At 36.8% G+C, this 23903-nt stretch overlaps 1 protein-coding gene across 1 annotated transcript in view; it reads right to left on the bottom strand.

Annotated features, from left to right (window-relative positions):
• The window catches only part of LOC126779439 (protein slit), a 127357-nt gene that overhangs the window by 13806 nt on the left and 89648 nt on the right, over positions 1-23903 (bottom strand). Inside the window, exons 6-21 of the mRNA XM_050503367.1 lie at positions 8666-8809; positions 8185-8346; positions 7085-7155; positions 6144-6288; positions 5276-5419; positions 5036-5107; positions 4885-4956; positions 4496-4567; positions 3883-4046; positions 3482-3662; positions 2951-3042; positions 2455-2581; positions 1797-1868; positions 944-1104; positions 625-754; positions 380-557 (exon numbers count right to left, since the gene is read on the bottom strand). Of these exons, the coding sequence (XP_050359324.1) occupies positions 380-557; positions 625-754; positions 944-1104; positions 1797-1868; positions 2455-2581; positions 2951-3042; positions 3482-3662; positions 3883-4046; positions 4496-4567; positions 4885-4956; positions 5036-5107; positions 5276-5419; positions 6144-6288; positions 7085-7155; positions 8185-8346; positions 8666-8809 (1987 nt within the window). The remainder of the gene's footprint in view (positions 1-379; positions 558-624; positions 755-943; positions 1105-1796; positions 1869-2454; positions 2582-2950; positions 3043-3481; positions 3663-3882; positions 4047-4495; positions 4568-4884; positions 4957-5035; positions 5108-5275; positions 5420-6143; positions 6289-7084; positions 7156-8184; positions 8347-8665; positions 8810-23903) is intronic.

Here is a 23903-nt window from a genome sequence, read left to right as displayed (position 1 = left end):
CATATTTACTGATTAGTTTCCGTTCGGTTCCCCTGGGTGAGAGAAGCGGGTATTAGGTCCTTATGTGCTTTTTGGTATTCCTGACATCATGTATGCACAATTACATACTGATTGAATAGTTAAGACGTACAAACATATAGACAATTGTAATATATATTAACCGTCTCTTATATTACCAATGCGTTACCAACATTGGTAACTAATATGTTCTGCCCCTTTCGCCTGTAGTTACACTGGCTCACTCACACATCCAACCGAAACACAACACATTAATGCTATTTATTGGTAGAATATGTATATGTGATGAGGGTGGGACCTACCCAGATAGGTCTACCATCAAGTTAAAAAAGCGGTACTCATAATATTTTGGGTAAATTACCTGCACACATCTCAGCCGGTTGTAGCTGACTATGAGAGTGGACAGCTTGGTGAGACCCTCAAAGGTGTCGTTGGAGAGGACGCTGATCTTGTTGTTCGAAAGGTCCAGCCGCGTCAGCTGGGTGAGGTGTCGGATTTGTTCGGCCGATATGCTCGTTATTTCGTTGGACTCCAAATACCTGGAATCGGAAATGCTCAGTGGAAACTCGTAGATTACTAGTCTACTAAATGGGGGAGGAGGCTCACAGCTCGGTGGTGTGCGGCGGCAGGCGCGGCGGCAGCGCGGCCAGGCGTGCGCGCGCGCAGCGCACCACCGTGCCCGCGCACGCGCAGCCCGCCGGGCAGTACTCCGCCGGCAGGCAGCCCTCGTCCTCCGCTGGGGGAACGACCGCCATACATATATTTTGGATGAAGTTTGCCCTACTGGAGCAGAGCAGAGCGGACAGCCCTAGCCCAGCATTGTTACATTTTAAGGTTGTTACTTTAGGTCTGACGACCTGATGCCCTCGTCAGCCTGAGCTGGTTGGCTTATGTTAGTGGTCAGGTCTAGCAAGAGTCGACTTACGTGTGCACTTGAAGTCCGCCAACTCCAGGTGCTGCAGTTCAGCGCCGCGCAGGGGTGGGGGGTGCGCGCACGTGGCGCCGGTCGCCAGGCGGCGCGCCCGCAGCCAGCCGCTCACCCACGAGATGTGGCACGTGCAGTGCAACGGGTTTCCACTCAACGACCTGCAGCAAATATTATAATATATTTGTCTCTAAATTTCGTCTGTAATACCAAATATCTTTGTTCCGTTTGCAGTTGAAACTCTTCGAGCTCAAACTAATAATGCAATAACTTCTAACACTTAACCTCGTCGTACTGCCTCAACTGGTGACCAGCTAGTTCTTTTTCCACCTAAATATGTTGCTAGCATTTATGTTACCATTCCACGCGGATATATAGACTTGGCAATCGACATTAATAATCTTATAATAACATCCTGGGACATTATTCACACACGGCCATCTGATCCCGAACTAAGCAGAGCTCGTACTATGGAAACCAGACAACTGATTTTTCTTTTGTAAATACATATTTATATAGATAATTACACCCAGACTCAGGACAAACAGACGTGTTCATGCACACAAATGTCTATGCTGAGTGGAAATCGATCCCAAAAAGCTTTAGCGTGAAAGGCAAGTATCTACCAACCACGCCCCGTCAAAATATGTCTCATATAAAATTCACTCAATCATATAAAATTAAATAGATTAATTTAATATATGTACTTGATTTTATACATTTTATAAGTTAAATATAAAATTATAGTGAATGATAGTTGCGGATTCAGTATATTAATATTATAATATAGCATATATGGCTAAGCTGGTATGCCATAAAAATTTTAAGGCAGTTTATACTACAGAGTACTTACAGAGTAGACAAGGAATTGAGATGATCAAACGAGCCCGGCGTTATGCACGTTATTTTATTATCTGTGAGTGATCTGTGGAAAAAATAGATAGTTAAAAAAAAAACAACAATCGACCGTCTGTTTGTTGTTAATTTGAAACCAGTCAACGGAATTTGATGCGGTTCACATTTTCATTTAGGTGATCATTTCCAGAATGTTTGTTATGTAATAGAAATTTAAAAATAGTCAAGAAATGTCGGTGTTTTGTAATCGAAGCCGTAACGGTATCATTACGTTTATTATCTGTCGCAAATAAATTGGTTTAAAAAATTTGGTCGAGTGCTTTGGGAGATACTGTGTTGTCTGCAATCAGCGCCGGACCGGAGGAGGGCGGATCGCAGTAATCTCCAGTAAAAAGAAAGAAATGACGCTTTTTGTGACATGCTCGGTGGAGGAGCTGTGTGGCAGGTGGTGTGTGCATAGGTAAAAAAAGCCTACATCTCCTCGGTTTTCAAACTGCATACCAAATTTTATCAAAATCGGGTCAGTGATTTGGCCTCGAAAGCGTAACGGAGTTACTTTCGCATTTTTAGTATTATTATAGATTTAACATAAGCTAACTTGCAATTTCAATTTGAAAGAGAATCTCGCTACCCTATAACTTAGTTGATAAACTTACAAAACGCTAAGACTGTGCAACCCGAAGAACATTTTGTCTGTAACCGTATGGAGCAGGTTTCCGTCAAGTAACAGTTCTTGTATCGAAGCGGCGCCGTCGAACGCGTTGTCTTCTATTATTGTTATACCTGTAATTATATATATAATTAGTAATCACAATGCTGTATGCGTCCTTTTCTTTTTTAAAGGAATGTGTGAGATATAATAGAAGCGTGAATCTTAACCGATGATCGTGGGTTCAAGCCCGGGCAAGCACCACTGAATTGTCATATGCTTAATTTGTGATTATAATTCATCTCGTGCTATACGGTGAAGGAAAACATCGCTGCAAGCTCCATACCTTTTCCTCAAAAAGGGAGAGGAGGCCTTAACCCAGCAGTGGGGTATTTATAGGCTGTTACTTACTATACATACTATTGAGCGCAATACTTAATAATGGCTCTGTAAGTTTGATACAATTTGAAACATAAGTATATTATGAATTTAAAAAAAATCACCATTATTGCGGAAGTCCAACTTCGTGAGATCCGGCAACCTTCCGAAGAGTCCGTCCGACTTGATCTGACCCAAATTGTTATCCGGCATGATGCTGGAAACGTCAGTTAGAAATATTTAGTATGTAATAGGATTTAATTCGTGGTAGGACTTTGTGCGTCTGGGGGAGGTACCACCCACTCATCAGATATTCAACCACCAGCTTGCCGCCGGTGTGATAGGTGAGTGAGCTACAACTACAGGCACAAGGGATGTAATATCTCAGTTCCCAAGGGTGGGACCGCATTAGCAATATACGGTTATAATGGTTAATATTTCTCATATTACCAACGTATATGGGCGGCGGTGTCCTCTTACCATTTCGCGTTTTGCCACCTACCTATTTTATAAAAATAATTTTGTGTTATTTTATATGATTTTAAGGTGTAAAGCGATGACTATTACAAAGACATTATTTTTATAATTGTCAAGATAAGAAATAAGGAACCGGTCCTTCGAGCCTGATGTACGAATCGCCATCGGCAAGTACTCACAGAGCGTGCGTCGTGAGCGGCAGGTCGCGCGGCAGGTCGGCCAGCGCGGCGCGCGCGCACGCCACGCGCACCCCGCGCGCCGGCGCCGCGCGCGAGCACGTGCACGCCGCGGCGCACGGCGGGCCCGCGCCGCACGCCGCGCCGCCCTCCGCGCCGCCCGCCGCGCCGCCCGCCTCGCCGGCTGCGGGAGCGTTGGGCTAACACGTTTCGACATTCTATTGCACGACTTAACCGACTTCCTAGCGGGCTGCTGTCGTGAGCTTGCTCGTAAATAAACTATAGGTAAAGAGTGAGTCCGACCCGGTGATCGATCCCGGTATTTCTGACTTCAGTCATTTGGACGGTTAATTATGATACTTCCGACATTAAATTTATTTGGTATTATTTTCGAGGTCACTCACGTTTGCACTTGAAGTTTTCTTCGCGGAGGGCGTCTATGCGTTTCCTGTTCATACGTTTCGGCGTGTCGCACTTCGCTCCCGACGTCTCGATCGGGTTTTTGCGCAAGTACGCGGCCAGCCATCGTAGGGAACAGTCGCAGTCGAACGGATTCCGACCCAAATGACTGTGAAATGGAGTTGAAGTTACGCTATCAAAGAAATTATTATAAACCAATAGTAAAAACAAGCTTTTATGTACAAAATTTAGTGTTTGCGTCGTTGATCGTTTTTCCCGGAGCCAGTCAGTGTAGAATCAGGTCAAGCCGTTGTCACCAGAATTGAGAGAGCTGGTTCCTCCTGACTGGCCTAAGCCAGTCTGAGTACGGGCCTCGGGGTTCCCCCTTTACCCGGGCTGTGCCTCACCGGCAAGTTGTTTTGCCGTGTCATTTTATTTTAGGCCCGAAGGGCCAGGGTCTCAAAAACCCAGTGGCTGTTGTCGACCCAGTGGCTGTCGTGACCAGAATTAAATCGACGATTAATATTTCAACTCCGTAGGATGAGGGAAAGCGTTAGCAACGCTATGTTAATTACTTGTAATATATATTAATTATATATGTATATAACGGATACTTACAGTGTCTGAATGCCGGATAAAGAATCGAAGGTTCCATTCGGTATCGATCTTATATTATTGTCGTAAAGGGATCTGAAAATAAAAAGATATTCACTCATCATGATTTCTACCGCCAAACAACAGGATAGGGTGTGTTCTTTTCTATAAACTTGACAATGGGTATGCGAATTTCACGAACATCTTGAGATGCTCGGAGTAGTTAAAACGTTAAAACATGATAAACAAACACATTTTAGTTTTAAACATTTATAATATTAGTTAGGATTTTTTTTTATAGAATAGGAAGGTGGACGAGCATATGGGCCACCTGATGGTAAGTGGTCACCAAACGCCCTTAGACATTGGCATTAAAAATTACTAGGATATTATTAATTAGGATGATTACTTACAATAATTTAAGGCTCTGTAAATCTCTGAAGGTGTCTTTTCGGACGCAGCTGACTTCGTTGGAGTTCAACAACCTTTAAATGAAATAAATTAATGAGGTTACATGTAATATAACTGGCAACATTCCAATAATTGCTACGAAGTAATACTTACAATAGTTGCAATGAAGTTAAACCATGGAATATACCAGACGGTAAGTCCTTTATCTTGTTTCCATATAGCACTCTGAAATAATAAATGAGAGTCTTAGATATAATCTAATTTAACTTTTATTCGAATTTCAAATATTATTATTTTTAAAAATAATTTACATTACATGTGGCAGAATAAATGTTCCCTTGGCTTTATAAGCTTGATTTATATGTATTATATTTTCAATATTACAGCACTTACAGAGACGTCAAATGTGTCAAGCCGTTGAACGCGTCGGCGGCTAACTTGACAATTTTATTGTTTGACAGGTCGATTCGCGCCACTCGCTTGACAGATGAAAAAGCTCCCGCCCCCACTTCTGTGATCTCGTTCTGTTCTAGGCGACTAGAAAGATATTACGTATTAAATAACGGACGCAATTAAATATATATAATATATTATATCCTATCATCAATGTGCTCGCAATACATTATAATTTCTGAAGCCTTAACAGTATTAGATGTTTTTCATGATACTTTGAATAATATTAAGCTTAAACTATTAAAATATTACTTATCCAAAACTTTGGTTTAAATATATAATAATTTTGTACAATTGTTAAATAATTCAATTCGATTTTTTTATTTTTACATTTATTTATTTCAAATTATGTTGTTTCGAAATCCTACTGTACTACTTTTCTTTTGTAAATACATACTTATATAATAATTACACCCAGACTCGGGACAAGCAGACATGTTCATGTACACAAATATCTGTCCTGGGTGGGAATAGAACCCACAACCTTCGACGTGAAAGACTCTACCAACCACGCCAACCGGCCCGTCATGATAGATATGTATAAGTCTAGATGCTTCAGTAGAAAGAATACGTTATTCTTATTGATTGCAGGTTCAATTCCAAACACCTCTGAACTTTGTCCTGACGTTCATGATCGTAAAACAGCATTTATCGAATAACTGTCCACGTGTGTATCCATCACCCTGCATTAGAGCAGCGAGGTGGAATAATCTCGAAACATTTTCCTCAAAAAGGAGAGGAGGCCCAGCATTGGTGTATGTTGTTAACAGCTAACTATATTCTCAAAGCGTTAACGTCTCTAACTCACATTTCGGTAGCTCTATGAGGTATGGTAGACGGAAGCTCTGTGAGCAACTTCTCACGGCAGTCGACGGTGCCGTCGGGGGAACAGCGGCAGGGTGGGGGGCAGCGCGGTTCCGCTGAACATTCTGCTATTATTGCTGTTGTCGGACCTTTGGAAAGAAATGTTTATTGTCGTGTTTAGTTATAGATATCCATAGTAGATTTAAATGGCCAGTGTAAAACAAATTTTCACCTTATATGACTACTCGTTATTTATGAATAATTAAGATTAGTTATATTGTGACTGCTAATCAGTTCTTAGCTAGAGCGCTTGTGTTTTTTTTATATAATAGGAAGGCGAACGGGCATATGGGCCACCTGATTGTAAGTGGTCACCAAAGCCCATAGACATTGGCATTGTGAGAAATGTTAACCATCGCTTACATCACCAATGCGCCACCAACCTTGGGAACTAAGATGTTATGTCCCTTGTCCCTGTAATCATACTGGCTCACTCACCCTTCAAACCGGAACACAACAATACCAAGTACTGCCGTTTTGCGGTAGAATATCTGATGAGTGGGTGGTACCTACCCAGACGAGCTTGCACAAAGCTCTACCACCAGTAGAGTACCAGTAGTAGCTGCCGACAGGAAAGTTTTTCAATTTCTTTTAGATAAGCCAAATTAAGAACTAACAAAAAATCGAAAACGACTATGAAAGGCCAAGCTGCCGCCCCTTGTACATGCCCCCTTTTTTAACGTTGGAAAAACGCATTATAAGTGGGGCTCGCCGGTGTCCAAGGCGCCTAGTGCGCCCCGAACATCGGAATACCCACTAAAAACCAGCAGTACCCTTTCCGTCTTAACGAAGAACGCCACGGGATCGCTTGGGCATGGTACCGTGAAGTACATGCCCCCTTGGCCAATAGTTATAAGGAAAAAGGTTATGAAAAATGAATATTACCGTTGCATATTAGTTCGTGGGCCTCCAACTCTGTGAGCAACGCACCCCTGAGTGTTGCTGGTGCCTGACATCTGGAATTATAGTCGAACTTGTATTATGTACACGGACAGATGAAAAAGTACACTTCGTACAGACAAACACACATACTATAGTGTATTATTGTTATTATTAGTATTTTATTAAAAGATGTTTTTTTTTATATGTATATAATTTTTAAGTAATGTACTTTTTAAAACGTGTATTCAAATTATGTTTTTTTTCTGTCATTGTGGTTTGTTTTCTGCCATTATTATATATAAAAATGTTATGTTATATCCTTTTGTTTTTGAATGCTTAAGATTAATAAATATGGTCCAAACATATGATATGTGCGTGGGATGTGTCGCGCTGAAAGCGCACGCGCATTGTTTGTAATTTATGATACCATAGACATATATATGACATTTGCATACCACCTTATGGTTGTTGTGGCGGATATATATATATATATATATATATATAGTATATAGGTGCTATTGACGTATCAATTGTCACTGTGTTAACTGACATAAACCTCATTCACGCGCAGCCTCGAGTCTGTCAATACAACTTATGAAAGATATCGAGAAATGTATTTTGTACCAAGGAGCACGAATTTATAATTCATTTCCAAATTATATAAAAAACGCAAAAACAATATATATTTATAAAAAATTGCTTAAAGATCACATTTTCAAAGGTAATGCTAGTAAATAATCATATTTCAAAAATAATGTTTTTAAAAAATTTCTAACAACATGTAAACCGGCCTTTATGCTATTCTCAATAACAAGACAATTATTGAAATGTACCTACATATTCACAAATGCTTTTGTTAATCAAGTTTTTTGTAATACCGTCTATTTATTTGCGCACTGTATATTAATTGTAACTAATTTGTTAAGTTTATTTATTTCTCCTCGAAGTGATTGTAATCTTGAGAAATAAAGTGATTTTAAACCGTGGATGAGATCGTAGACAATTTAAGTACTTTTTGGTTTTGTCAAAAATAACGTAACAGTGGAAATTCGGATTCTTATTTTGTCTCATAATCTGGAATTCGTTCATACAATCGCCCTCACCTCGCTCCAAGCCCGAGTATACCAGCTGCACGTACTGACGAAGACAGACGGGCGACGCGACAGTCGCACACGATTGGATTGTCGGTGAGTCGCAACGTGTGCAGACGAGCAACAGACGCGGCCTCCAATGAGAGGTAGGTAAGATTGTTGTTGTTCAGTGTCCTGAAAGAAATATTTAAAATATATTCAGAATTCTTGAATATAGTAATCGGGCTAAGTAATGCTAATTTTCGCTCGCTACATTACCCTTGTTTCAGGGAGGGGGGGTAATAGGAATCCTATGTACGTACTGTACATCATTCGTAACGATTGGTAGATTAGTTAAGATGGGAAAGCGTAAAATTATCATGTATAAAGTATCATTTAGTTAACAATAATATTTTTCCTATTTGTCATCTTATCATCATCATCATAAGGATCAGAAGGATCATAAGCGGTTTCCACGCTGCGACCTTATTACGAGCTACTAGGAGTTACTTACAGCACTTCCAGGCTCTTCAAGTGTTCCAAGGCTTTTTCGTCGATGCATTTCAGCTGATTACCGTCCAAGTGGAGACTCTTCAAAGCGGTCAGCCCACGGAACGTGCGCTTACTGATCGCTGTCAGCTCGTTTCGACTAAGGTCCCTGTGAAATTATACAAACAATGAGCAAACGGACGGTTAAACATTTTTAGGGAGCCTATCACAAAATTCCTTTTTTTTTAATTAGTACGCACGACGAGGACTCAATCGGGTTTTTGAGCTTACGAGACAGTCGCTGTAACTAAGCAATCTTGATAGTTTCTCTATTTTTTAATTATTGTTTTACTTTTTTTTTTAATATTGTTACAACTTAAAATCCAATAATTTTATTTTTTATTTTTGTGAAATTTCAGTGTTTTTCACTGTGTGATTTGAGTGTGTTTAGTGATTGAGTTTGTGTGCATTTGAGTTGCTGCCACTTGCTAACTACCCGTGGCTTCTCTCGTGTACATTATTATAGTATTTTTTTTAGAATAACAGTAATACCCATTTTAAGGAATTTACTATAATTTAATAGGAATTTTTATATAATTACCCCTCCGATCAAACACAGAGCTTATGCTGGGAAATGTGACAATAGCCCAAAGTTGAACCTGGGACTTTTGTGCGGCTCGTAAACCGTAGCGTAACTCGTAGGTAAGTATTTTAAATAAAATTAATTCTTTTCATTGAGTTTGCTTATATTTAAATGATCTTTTATACACGATTTACAATAGGTGGTATACAGTTCACACTTTGTCATTCAAAAATTCAGCATTGGTTCTACCCCCAAAAGTGTTCGCGCAGTTTAAAAAAAGGCAAATACTGAATTTCTTGCCGGTTCTTCTCGGTAGAATCTACATTCCGAACTGGTGATAACGCTCGACAGAAAAGTACTGTAAAAATCTATTTGAATAAAAATATTTTGATTTAATTCTATTATACTAAGTCATTGTTATATAGTTTGATAAAAGCGATATTTGTAATCCGAGCCGAAAGAGTGAACCGAGAGAACGCGTGAATCTTAATCGATGATAGTGGCTTCAAACCCGGGCAAGCACCACTGAATTTTCATGTGCTTAATTTGTGATTATAATTTATCTCGTGCTTTACTGTGAAAGAAAACATTGTGAGGAAACCAGGATGTGTCTAATTCCACTGAAATTCTACTACATGTGTATTCCATCAACCCGCACTGGAGCAGCGTGGTGGGATAAGCTTCAAACCTTCTCCTCAAAAAAAGGAGAGGAAGCCTTTAGCCTAGCAGTGGGACATTCATAGGCTGTTACGGTTACGATATTTGTAATAATACATTTGTCTGTAATATGTAACGAAGACCATCGGAGAGCTATGTAGCGGCAACTTGGCACGCTATCGAGCTCCACGTTAAAATTTAATGACCCGTTCCGACGACGAAACAAAATGGATACGACGGCGTAATAAAATTTTATAATCTACATTTATAATAACTTACCATATTTAGTTAAAGATTTATCAAGAATTTTTTTTTTTAATTACAAACAAATAGGTAGGCTGAGGAATCACTTAATATTAGGTCACCACCGTCTATAGACATGGCTGATCAATACGCTGTCAATTTCGGGAACTATGGTGCTATGTCCCTTGTGCCTGTAATTACTCTCACTCACCCTTAAAAAAAATAGCAATACTAACTTAAAAAGAGATTGCAACTTTGAAATAGCACACATAGATACTTCAATTTTGTTTATTTGTATAAATAAAACTAAAATAGTGGACAATAAAGATGCGTACGTAATTTTTGAGTTGTTATAACTTTTGATAGACTGTACCGATTTTGATAAAATAAACACAATCTTATAATAAACGATATTTAGCATTTGCTTTGCGGTTTTGATCAATTATAAACATAGCTAAGTTCTTATCCACATTTCGTCTGCCGCAGGGGGTATTCAATATTGCCAGCTATGGTATCAGCTGAATAATTTACAATGTTCTCGAATTTGGTGGCACACTATCCCATGCTCTCATGGGGGATTAAAATGTGGATATACTTATTTCACTTTACCCGACGCCATTGTTTAGAAGGGCAACGCTGCTATTATTTATAATGTGATGCTTTTTATGAATGCGAAAACCTTATTTATTTATCGAATAACTTTTTAACCTCTGTTTAATTGTCTATCTAATTTATGTACTGCTGGTAAGAAACTGGTCCACACTTCTGGTGACCCAAGAGCTGGCGCTTATTTAGCCCAAAGGCTGAGTCTAGCGGTGCAGAGGCAATACTGCCAGTGTCTTGAGTACAATGCCACAGGACAATCTTTTAGACGGCGTGTTTTTGCTATAAATTTGTAATGTGTATGTCGTTTTTTTATTTTAATTTTATATATTATAAAAATGACTGTTGGTAGTTTCTTTTAATTAATATCTACTGTCGGTTGTCCTAAATCAATTATGCTTGTGTGTATTTATTAGCTGACAGTCTCGTTGGTCTAGCGGCTATAAGGTTGAGCCACGAGCGGAACACAGCACGGGAGCGGCCGCGGATGCGTTATATAGTGATTTTAGAGGGTAAAAATCCTACATAACCCAGTTCCCCCATGAGAGCTCCCTAAAGGTTTCTAAAGGTTTACACTGCGTGAAAAAAAAGTGGCTATGAGGTCGCAGATCCCAAGGTGAAGAAATTGAAACAACACTGCGCAAGAACTGTCTCCGGTCGTATCGGATTCACCGTCCAGTTGGATTATCAGAGCGAATAGATAGCTCGTCTGGGTAGGTACCACCCACTCATCAGATATTCTACCGCAAAACAGCAGTACTTGGTATTGTTGTGTTCCGGTTTGAAGGGTGAGTGAGCCAGTGTAATTACAGGCACAAGGGACATAACATCTTAGTTCCCGGTTGGTGGCGCATTGGCTATAAGCGATGGTTGAAATTTCTTACAATGCCAATGTCTAAGGGCGTTTGGTGACCACTTACCATCAGGTGGCCCATATGCTCGTCCACCTTCCTATATATATATATATATATATATATATATATATATATATATATATAATTTTGAAATCGCAGACAGACACCATTTATTAGTATATAATTGATAATAGTATTAATAACCCTAAAAGTGTGGACAATAAAAAATAATTATTCAAATCGGTTCAGTATTTTCAGTTTATCGTTTACAAACAAACAAACTAATCTTTCCTCTTTATTTCATAATAAAAATATAATTATGTTATAGTTTTCACCCGCGGCTTCGCTCGCGATAGTCGAAGAGTTTTACATAAAAAAAGTATATACTATATCTTTTTTTTGTGTTTCAAAATTTTCAAGCAAATTTCATCAATATCGAATCATGGGTTTATCAGTTAAAGTGTAACACAGACACACTTCCGCATTCATAATGTTATTATTGATTCACGTGTTCAAATAAGCCCTCTCGACTCAGATGCACTTAAAATACTAATTATAGGTTGTATTAAGACATCTGCGGTTAGATGTGCAGTGAGAGTATTTCTTTGGCGTCTAAAGATACATCACAAACAAGCACTGGATAGTAACTCAGGAGCCCTAAGGCTACGCAATGATTCCTCAGGGAGAAATAGGTTAAGATGAGCCTCATTAAGGAAGGGTCCTATTCGTAGGGTGGGACAAGGCGAATACTGCCAATAAAATATACGTTTGATATTTTGAAAATATCAAAACAGTTACGAAGGATATACGAATGTATACGTAAGGCGTACAGATAAACAACATTTAGATTAACATATTCAATACGATTCGCTAACAGCTCTGCTGTATTATGCACTACAAGCAGTTCTCGATAAATATATCTATATTTATAACACAACACTGTTTAACTTATATACACTTAAATTTCACGTCCACAACTACGCGCGATAAAAACGCAGTATTTTCAAGAAACCGTAACAAGTAATGAATGAATTATTTTAGATTTCGGCCCGTGATCTCATGTCGATTCAATGTCAAAGCTGTTTATTTATCTTTAAGTGTTATGATTGTGACAATAAAACAGTTTAAATTTCACGCAAGTGAAGTCACATTATATATAGTATGAATACATTTAAAGATTAGAAATTCCTTTTAAAACTCCAATAGTATAAACACAGTGAATGTGAACGTTATTTTCCCAGCGTCAGTTAAGCCGCCATTTGCATTCCACTTCAAAACAAGATGGCGGTCCGCACAATGGCGGCTAATGCACCTTTCAAGTTGGCGGGAAAACAAAAGCGATCTATCGCTTTGAAAAAAGGCAATTGTATTGAGTGTTCTGAATTTAGTTATTATTTGAAGGATTTGTTTTAATTGAAATAAAAAGGGCACGAGGTCCTTTCAACACTACTCATTCGTTGAAGACCTGTTAAATTGTCACAGACACAAAATTGTTGGTAAGAAGTATATATCCTACAAGTCTATTTTTTTTAATGTTATATTATTTTTAAATGCTGTGCGTGGCCACTAGTAGCTAGTATCTTACAGGAGAGATTAGAGAGTGCGATATTTTTTTAACAACCTTTAAGATAAATATCGAAAGTATAAAAAAGTAAAGTAAAGTAAATGTTCCACTGCTAGGCTAAGGCCTCCTCTCCTATTTGAGAAAACGGTTTGGAACTCATTCCACCACGCTGCTCTAATGCGGGTTGGTGGACATGTGTGGCAGAACTTCAGTGAAATACGTCACATGTAGATTTTATCAGGATGTTTTTATAGCCTAACACGAGATAAATAATAAACTCAAATTAAGCACATGAAAATTCGATGGTGCCTGCTTGGGCTTGAACCCGTATTCATCGGTAAGGATTCACGTGTTCTAACCACTAGGTCATCTCGGTCTCAAAAGTTAGGTTAAATTCTTACTTGAAGGTTCTGGTTTAAATTCTGGGTATGTATTTTATTTCTTGTATTGACGTTTTATAAGCGTAAAATTTGATGGAATAATGTAAAATTTCTTTGCCAAATGTTAAACATTGAAACACCTTACAATGAAGCAAAGACATTTCAATAAAGAGCTCAAAACTGCGCTTTTTAGTTAATTTCGGCACTATTCCGTCCCATAGCATAGGCATTTTTATAGTTTTTTTTTTATTTCAGTTGGTGTTACGTTTTATTTTTCATAAGTCGAATCTAGTTAGTTTAAATTCAAAATCTTTATTCAATTTTATCCTTTATGTTTTTAGCGTTAGATATACTTTTTGGCGGTAATATTTTGACACCTAGATTAACCGGTTCGGAAAGAAACACAAACCGGATAAGTTCCGAAAAAGGAAACTCGGTGTTAATTTTCATAAAATATTTTTACATAATTTTTTTAAATATTTAAAACGGCCTGCAGTCAATCGTTTAATTCCCAGTGTAGTCGTGATTCGTTTTAAGTGAAAATGATCATTAATTTAAAAAAAGGTTGAATCAAAAAAGATCATTTTCATAATTAAAAACGAAATAGTTTCGAATAATAAAACTATATGACATGTTATAGAATATCATTAACATACGATAATATAACTTCTCAAGAAATGATTCAATTTTGACGACACCTTGCAATAATTAATTAAATTAATTAAGACTAATGGCATACGCGGAGCGCCATTTTGTGGAACGCCGCGAAATGGCGGACGAGAGTGGTGTAGCGATGATATTAATTACTCATTAGATGAGGTTGCCAGGGTTTAAAAAAGATTTAAATGTTTTAGGTGATATAACTTTTATATTATAACTGTATTTATTTATTTTTCACCATAATCTTGTTAAATAGGATTAAGATAATAATTTATCAATTTATATTCGTCTCGTCTCAGGAGAAGAGACCTAATCCCTGCTTTATTTTTTATTTCAGTGTCTTAATATATGCATGGAGGACATTACATTTTAGTTCTTAATGTTGGTGGCTTTAACGATGTAAGGGATGGTTATTTATTACAGTGCTAGTATTTTAAATGAATTTAAAATATTTAGAATAGTATTTAGATAAAAATATCATCACAGATAAACAAAAGATACCTAATTCATAATGGAAACCTCAATTTAACTGAAATAACGTTCCGCACGTCCGCACCGGAAGGCAGTCAGACGTCAACTGAGCGGTACCGGATGGAGCGCCATCTTGACTCCGGATGTCGGTGAGCTTAATGAGCTCCGTCTTTGAGTGGAATGCTCTGTGATGTCCTATACAGAAATGTTTTTGGATCTTTGTGGGTTGTACTTTGATTGACGAAATAAATAAAATTTTAGTTTTCGTTAAATTCTTTTACATTTTTTCAGATAATAAGACAACCAGATGTTCGAAATTCGACCTTAATTCAATGCTATTAAAAACTAGAATTGGCAATCATAGAGGTATACACATATCTAGCCTATTCCAGGCATAAGAGAAAGACAAATAAACAACTTTGACCTTGCATTGACGCGATATCATTGGTCGAAATTGTCTATGATATTTATTATGGATTCGTGAACAAGGGCGTATTCATTCGGCGAAGTTGTGATTGGAACTTTGGAAGTAAAATTAAAGTATTTATGAGTATTTAAGTGGAATAATGTTGTATTATAAATAGAGATATATTAATCGATATGTTTGTGGTGCATAATATCGCAGAGCTGTTAGCGAATCGCGTGGTATACGTTAATATAAGGTTTGTTTTTCTTTACTCCTTCGATTGTTACTAATTCGAGTTATAGTTAGTGAAATCAAAGAAATCTCAAAAATGGCGTTATTAATATATTAACTTTGAAAGCGATTTAAATATAGAATATATTTAACATTGACAGTATGAACATAAGTAATAAACATCATATAAAATATAATGTATATGAATTTCAAAATATGCTAATCTAAGCTTATTGAAATTCATCTCCATATAATCTTTAAGTATGCTAAATCTACAAAATCCGAACGCGCAATCTACATTAAAAAGTTTATAATATATAAAAAAATGTTAATAATTCAACTCGTGCTTGACGGTGACGGAATTTGTATTCCACCGACCCGCATTGGAGCATCGTTGGGGAATGCGCCGAACCTACTCCTCAAAAAAAGGAGCGGAGGCCTTAGCCCAGTAGTGTGACATTCACAGGCTGTTATTATACTTTACAATAATCTTAATACACAAATTTAAGTCAGATAGAAAATTGTTGGTTCAACAATAAAAAAATAAAAAAAACTTAATATATTAAACAAGTACGTGAAATTGACGCTTGTCATGTCTATAGATAATTACACCCATATACTCAGATAGACTCAGGACGAACAGACATCTTAATGCACACAAATGTCTGTCCTGGGTGGGAATCGAATCCACAACCTTAGTGTCTACCTACCACGCCAACCGGCCCGTAAAGTTTGTATTATACCGTCTGCCAATTTATAGAATAGGTAGGCGGACGAACAAATTGACCACCTAATGTTAAGTGGCACCACCGCCCATAGACATTGGGATGTAAGAAATATTAACCATCCCTTAAATCACCAATATGCCACCAACCTTGGGAACTAATAACTTGTTTTTCCTGCCTACCTCATCCCTTCCTTATTATACACTTTACAAACATTTTTAGTATATATATTTAGATGTATGTATATATTATATTTTGTTAAATTAAATGATATTTGATTGTTATGTTCGCAATGAACAAATAATAAATAAATGTGCTGTCGAATTGGAGGGCGTTATAGTTACGACACAGTATTATACTATTGCAGTTAATATCGTCTATATTGTTTATGATATGTATAATTTGTTCAAAATAAGAAATAAATAAGCTAAGACATATCCCCTGCGCCTGTTGTTACACTGGCGCATTCACCCTAAAAACCAGAACAAAACAATATTTACTGCTTACTTGCTTGTACCAAGTAAAAAGTACTCCTATTTCGAAATAGTTACTTGTACGAATTTTCATATAAACTATAATCGTTTAAAACTCTGAGTCGACTTATTTTATATTAAACCGTTAAGTATATTTAAAAATACAATGTTGCAAGCTACGTGAAAGTTCAAGATGAAATTTCATAGCATTTCTCTTAAACAAATTCATTTGTTTACCGTAAGCTAATATATCATATTATTTAAACAATGTGTATTTGTTATTGTAATACTAAACGTCTATAATTAATAAAACGGAAATAACGTTTGTTCGTTTCAATTTTTTAATATGTTATAATGTGCAAAGGCGAACTTCGAAAGGCGAAATTTTGGCACAGTACAGTACGGTAACAGCCTGTAAATGTCCCACTGCTGGGCTAAGGTCTCCTCTGCTTTTTTTTTTTAGGAGAAGGTTTGTAGCTAATTCCACCATGCTGGTCCAATGCGGGATGGTGGAATACACATGTGGCAGAACTTCAGTGAAATTTGACACATGCAGGTTTCCTCACGATGTTTTCCTTCATAGTCAAGCACGAGATGAATTATATACACAAATTAAGCACACGAAAATTCAGTGGTGGTTGCCCGGGTTTGAATCCACGATCATCGGTTAAGATCTACGCGTTCTAAACACTAGGCCATATCGACTTCGATTTTGGCAACCGCGGCCAATTTATTGAGATTAGCCAACTGCGCAAAACATATTATTATATGTGCACTATTGTGCACAAGTGTCTGCGCGAACACAAAGGCCCTGTATATTCCCTTATTCTCATATTTCGAGGAGCGACAATCCAACACGACTAAAAGAGTTCTAGCGCCGGACCAACGGCTTTACGTGCTTTCCGAGGCACGGGAGTGTGAACACTTCCAACTTCAAAACTACGGGCTGCTTTTGAGATTCTTCGATAGAAAATCCAATAACTTTGAAATGGCCCGATCTGGGATTTGAATCCGTCGGGGTCTGCGGCCTTCTAGCCACTAGACCAACGAGGTAGTTTACGAATAATGAAGTACAATAAAATATACACAAAATAAAGAGTACAGCAATTTAAATATCCTCGGATTAATAAATAATAAAAACACATGTTAAATTTACAAACAAGAAAGAAAATTAAATATATAAAACTATGAAAAATAAACCATAGACTACTTGTTAACATGTTGTATAACTTTTTTTTTATTGCAAACAATATGAATATTTTCTATTTATATTTTATTCTGTTTTTAATATAACTTGTAAGTTAATATACATTTCTAATAAATATCTTCCGTATGCATTTTAATTTATTTCAAAATTAATGAGAAAGGTAGAATAGCAAAATATTATGATTTACAGGCAGAAGCACTTAGAATCCACTGCAATAAAAAATAAACAACGCAAACGTCATAAAACGAAATGTCAATAAGCTATTGTTTTGGCGCGAAATCCGCCATTTTGCGGAGCCGTGTCGTAGGGATTTGAAAATGCCAATTTAGTTGGATAAAGCCGTGTCCACACGAGGATAAAGTCAGATTAATGTGGAAATATATTTATTAGAAACAAAAACACAATTTTGTTGAAAATATATACATATTTCTAATAAATCAATGGTTTATTTATGATTTATGATTAAGAAATATTTCAATAGGTTATAACGTATAATTTTAAATTAAGAATAGTAAATTGCAAATTAGATCATTACAATCAAAAAAATATGATACTTGTAGTAATATTTCGAAAAATATATTTTTTATTTAGAGTGAAAAATTAATTTGAAAAAAGAAATCGGTACGAGCGACACTAAAAAATAAACCGTTACAAATTTTAATTAAACCGACACTGTTAAAGGGCGTACTAATGAGCCATAAAATGTTGCCTGTTGAAAAAAATCACGCTGTGGAACAATCTCAACGTCTATTATGCCCGGCAGTTTGTTTTTAAGGCCACTTGAGACATAAGAAACCTTTTTGGACGACGACTTCGGGGGTGGAATTATTAGTATTTTTCTAAGTTCGTATTTCGAATTTTTCACGGCTTCATTTGACACTAAATACAAGATGTCGGAGTTAATTTTCCGCGCGTTTTGTTTTAATAAGCGACCTTTTGTGGACTTCGATGTATTATAGTAGATAAATACTTTAAGTTATATATATATGTTTGTATATTACAAACTAGAACACGATAGTGACTTAAGAATTGATATAGTCTTTAGATTACCATAGAGTATTTATAAGAGAACGATTGATTAGTTGTCATATTTTAAAACCTTTAATTAAGTTCAGAAATACTGGCAACTATCATTGCATTAAAAAAAAAATTACAAAAAATTGCTTTACAATATCGGTTTAAAAATGTAAAAATTATAACATTTCAAGAATGAGAAACATAGAATAATATTTCACAAGTGAGTAATGAAGTGAAGTCTTACAGAATGGACCGCTGCCCTGAGAATTCCACGTCAAGTTTTGGTACCGACAGCATATTCCAACCACAAGAGCACTAAAGACAAAAAAAACAACTTTGACATCGCGAGAAAATGACGTTTTTAGTGTCCGCAAATTTGTAATCGGAATATTGGAAGTTAAATTAAAGTGTATATAAGTAGTTAAGCGTAATAGTGTCGTAATATAAATACAGTACAGTAACAGCCTGTGAATGTCCCACTGCTGGGCTAACGCCTCCTCTCCCTTTTGAGGAGAAGGTTTGGAGATTATTCCATCACGCTGCTCCAATGCGGGTTGGTAGAATACACATGTGGCATAATTTCAATGAAATTAGACACATGCAGGTTTCCTCGCGATGTTTTCCTTCACCGTCGAGCACGGAATGAATTATAATCACAAATTAAGCACGTGAAAATTCAGTGGCGCTTGATCGTCAGTTAAGATTGACGCGTTCTAACCACTAGGCCATCTCGGCTTATATATGTGATATAAATAGATATTTATTAATCGAGAACTGCTTGTAGTGCACAATACAGCAGAGCTGTTAGCGAATCGCATCTACATCCAAAGTTTCTTCATTATTCGTTCGATTGCAATAGGGTGTATGTATTTTTTTTTTATAGAATAGGAAGGCGGACGAGCATATGGGCCACCTGATGCTAAGTGGTCACCAAACGCCCTTAGACATTGGCATTGTAAGAAATGTTAACCATCGCTTACATCACCAATGCGCCACCAACCTTGGGAACTAAGATGTTATGTCCCTTGTGCCTGTAATTACACTGGCTCACTCACCCTTCAAACCGGAACACAACAATACCAAGTACTGCTGTTTTGCGGTAGAATATCTGATGAGTGGGTGGTACCTACCCAGACTATGTATGGTTTTTCAATGATCTGACGAGCCCTGTAGTAACTCTTTTAAACGTCAAACTGTACTAAGAAGATTCAAGAAGTGCTGAAGTTACTTTACAGTAATTACATGATTGTTTTAATACGGAATCTTAGATTGTGATGTTGCATTGTAATAAATATTGCACATTAAAATAACAGTACTAATTATAGACAAGATACTCCAAGTGTGTGGACATCGCGTCAAGAGATATAAACACAAAAAATGTGTACTATTTGTTCGTGCAAAACATAAGTGATTTCTTTATGATAAACTCCGTTAGTTCTCCATTAAAGTTTTAAAAAACAGCATCAATAAAAATATCACTTAAAAAATGTAATTATCTACTTCTTTTGCCGACCGTACTGTTTTCTCAATGTCTGTACAAATCGATATGCCTTTAAAATTCATGTGCCGTCTATAAAGACAGCTCTGATGTTGCTTCAGCCGTTAATATTTAAGGTAACCTATTGCTCCGTCTTATATACGTGTAATTTTATTATATAATGGAATGGATGATTGAACTTTGTATAATTTATTCCAATCGAAGAAGTATATATAAACAAGCTTTAGATTTACATATTCCATACGATTCGCTAACAGCTCTGCTGTATTGCTGTCTGTATTGGTGCAAGCTCGTCTGGTTAGGTACCACCAACTCATCAGATATTCTACAGCAAAACAGCAGTACTTGGTATTGTCGTGTTCCGGTTTGAAGGGTGAGTGAGCCAGTGTAATTACAGGCACAAGGGATATAATCTCAGTTCCCAAGGTTGGTGGCGCATTGGATATGTAAGCGATGGTTGACATTTCTTACAATGCCAATGTCTAAGGACGTTGGTGACCACTTACCATCAGGTGGTCCATATGCTCGTCCGCCTTCCTATTCTATAAAAAAATACAACGAGTTCTCGATTACTATATCTCTATATATAACACAACACTGTTACACTTAACTACTTATTTACACTTTGATCATATTCAAAAGTTCCGATTAAAACTTCGCGAACATTCAAAACGATATTATTTCTTTAATGCATAGTGAAAACCACAGATTATACAAGATTTCGACCAATGATATCGCGTCGATCCAAGATCAACGTTGTTTATTTGTCTTTACATCTCTTGTGGTTGGAATAGACCGTAGTGTGTGAGCATTTGTCCTATTAATGAATAATGTAAGTATGCTTTTCTTATTTACAATAAATAATATAATTTTACGCTAAATTTAATTTATACTAATATTATAAATGTATCTGTGTCATTATCAGGGTTAAGCCACTGAACTGATTTGATTTGATGGCTTTTCACATAACACCTGTGCCAACATTGGTGGTAATGATTCGTGTGGAAGGTTATCTGAGAACATACATCATCCATTCAAATACTCTATCGGTTGTTGTTGCGGTTTAAAAGGTGAGTGAGACAGTGGAACTTCAGGCACAAGATACATAGTACCTTACCTTTCAAGTTTGGTGACGCATTGACGATGTAAGGGATGGAATATTTCTTACAGTGTCTATGTCATGTCTATGGTGTTGACCAATTTACTTCAAGATACCCATTTGCCTTCGCTTTCTATGTTATGTAAAAAAAAAAAAAACAAACAAAATCTCTTCAAACTAAATATTATCTGTATTTTAATAATTCAATTTTCACCAAATTCGTTAGAGCTTTTCGCATTTCTAAATCAAATCAAATCCCCCATTGTAGCGCGTTTGCAAAAACCTTTCGAGAATTTTCTACTTTTGTTATGTAAAATATTTTAGAAGGTATGGTAAATAAATCTTGTAATAAAATTGTCGATACGTTTGTACGAATGAAATACAATTTATTACAATAATTAATTAAATTCTCTGACGGTGTTCGCTTCACGTTGAAGTAACAAGTAATTTATACAATAACTTCGCTTGTTTAATAATTTTTTGCATTATAAAACAAAGTCCCTCTCCTGTCTGTTTGTATACGATAATCTCAAAAACTACTGAGTGGATTTTCATGCGGTTTGCACTATTGGATTGAGTGATTCATTAGAAAAGTTTAGGTATATAGTTCATTAGAGTTTTGCATAAATTGGCTCAACGACAGTGATTGTTGAAGATGTCGGAGAAAATCTTTGAGTTGAAGCTTTATTACGATATATAACGTTTTATGTATTAATATAGAAGCCGAGATGGCCCAGTGGTTCGAACGCGTGAATCTTAACCGATGATCGTGGGTTCAAACCCGGGCAAGCACCACTGAATTTTCATGTGCTTAATTTGTGTTTATAATTCATCTCATGCTTGACGGTGAAGGAAAACATCGTGAGGAAACCTGCATGTGTCTAATTTCATTGAAATCCTGCCACATGTGTATTCTACCAACTCGCATTAGAGCAGCGTGGTGGAATAAGCTCCAAACCTTCTCCTCAAAAGGGAGAGGAGGCCTTAGCCCAGCAGTGGGACATTAACAGGCTGTTACTGTATAGAAAGATCGAATATTCCCCTGTTAGACCAGCGGTCTCGCTAAGTGTTCGCTAGCCGAATTTAAGTGAAACCTTAAATGTGTCCAATTAGATGTAGTTGTCAAATGAAAGCGGGTTTTTCCCCCTTTAATTAAAAATTTTGTCATGACGAAACTGCACTTCTAGAATACTTTACTTATAATTTAACTTTTATTTAAAATTTACTTATGACGTTTATTTAAAGATATGCGTTTATTACTTGTTTTTTGAAATATAAATTATAAAAATAAAATTAGTATAACTGCCTGGATTTGAACCAGCAGTCTTTCTGGGCCATCTGGACTTCAAACGCCTTTACTGAATTACACAACCTTATGTAAAAAGCGTGTGCTCTATGAATAATTCCGAAGCAATAGAACTCGAAGTTATACCCATGGGAGAATTCTTCCCTCCTCATTCTTTCGAATGAAACAAGAAATTTTCACCTTAAATTTTCATCTTTGTTAGGGTTGCCACTGCAGAAACAATACGTCTATAATATATATATTCTTTTATATAAAAACAGGAACATTAAATGCCACAAAAATGTTTTCATTTAAAGTAACGCCGAGACTAGTGCATATTGCTTGGTCTGTGAATAAATTGTGGAGAGCCAAGCTCCTATCGTTCTGCTTGAATCCTAATCCTTAAGTTCTCTACAAACCCTACACCTTAATCAAAATGCCAATCATATCCTCAAAATTTGAACTTTCTACCAGTATCCAGACCGAGTGTATGAGCTGTTAATGTCCCACTGCTGGGCTAAAAGCCTCCTCTATCTTTTTGAGGAGAAGGTTTGGAGCTTATTCCACCAGGCTGCTCCAATACGGGTTGGTGGAATACACATGAGGCAGAATTTCAGTGAAATTAAGACACATGCAGGTTTCCTCACGATGTTTTCCTTCACCGTCAAGCACGAGATGAATTATAATCACAAATTAAGCACATGAAAATTCAGTGGTGCTTGCCGAGTTTGAACCCACGATCATCGGTTAAGATTCACGCGTTCTTACCACTGAGCCATCTCGGCTATATTTTTATTGATATAGAATATTTATGATCAATTTTTATGTGTGTTTGTGTTTTGGCTTATGATATCGAAAGACATATACACAATAATATTATGCGCGGCCATGTTCCTACGTTGACATACATAATGTAACGGAAGCTGCTTGAACCGGAAGTATTTGGATCGCTCTTGTATAATAAAACATATGAATGTGTGCGTTGTACATCTTTGTTAAGTCACAAGATGTTTTCATGCTGGTCAAAGGCGATAGACGTTACGTTTAAAGAAACTTAGCGGAATTTTTTAATCTCTGACGTAAAAAGAGGGGCGTTATATCTATCTGTGGTATCGTAGCTACCAAACGAATAATTTTGATGCGTTTTTTTATAATTGAAACCTGATGTAATCGAGATGGTTCTTAGCTATAAATTATGATCTGTTCAGACGTTTGAAGATCATCAGCTCATTTCCTACTTGAGAAAGGTCTTACCTTACACAGGTCCGATCGAGTTGACACAGCGGTCTCCATGACGACGCTTGTAT

This window comes from Nymphalis io, chromosome 29, assembly GCF_905147045.1.
Source record: "Nymphalis io chromosome 29, ilAglIoxx1.1, whole genome shotgun sequence".
Lineage (NCBI taxonomy): Eukaryota > Metazoa > Arthropoda > Insecta > Lepidoptera > Nymphalidae > Nymphalis > Nymphalis io.
The sequence above is the reverse complement of the archived record's forward strand: the minus strand, read 5'-3'. Positions and strand labels throughout refer to the sequence as shown.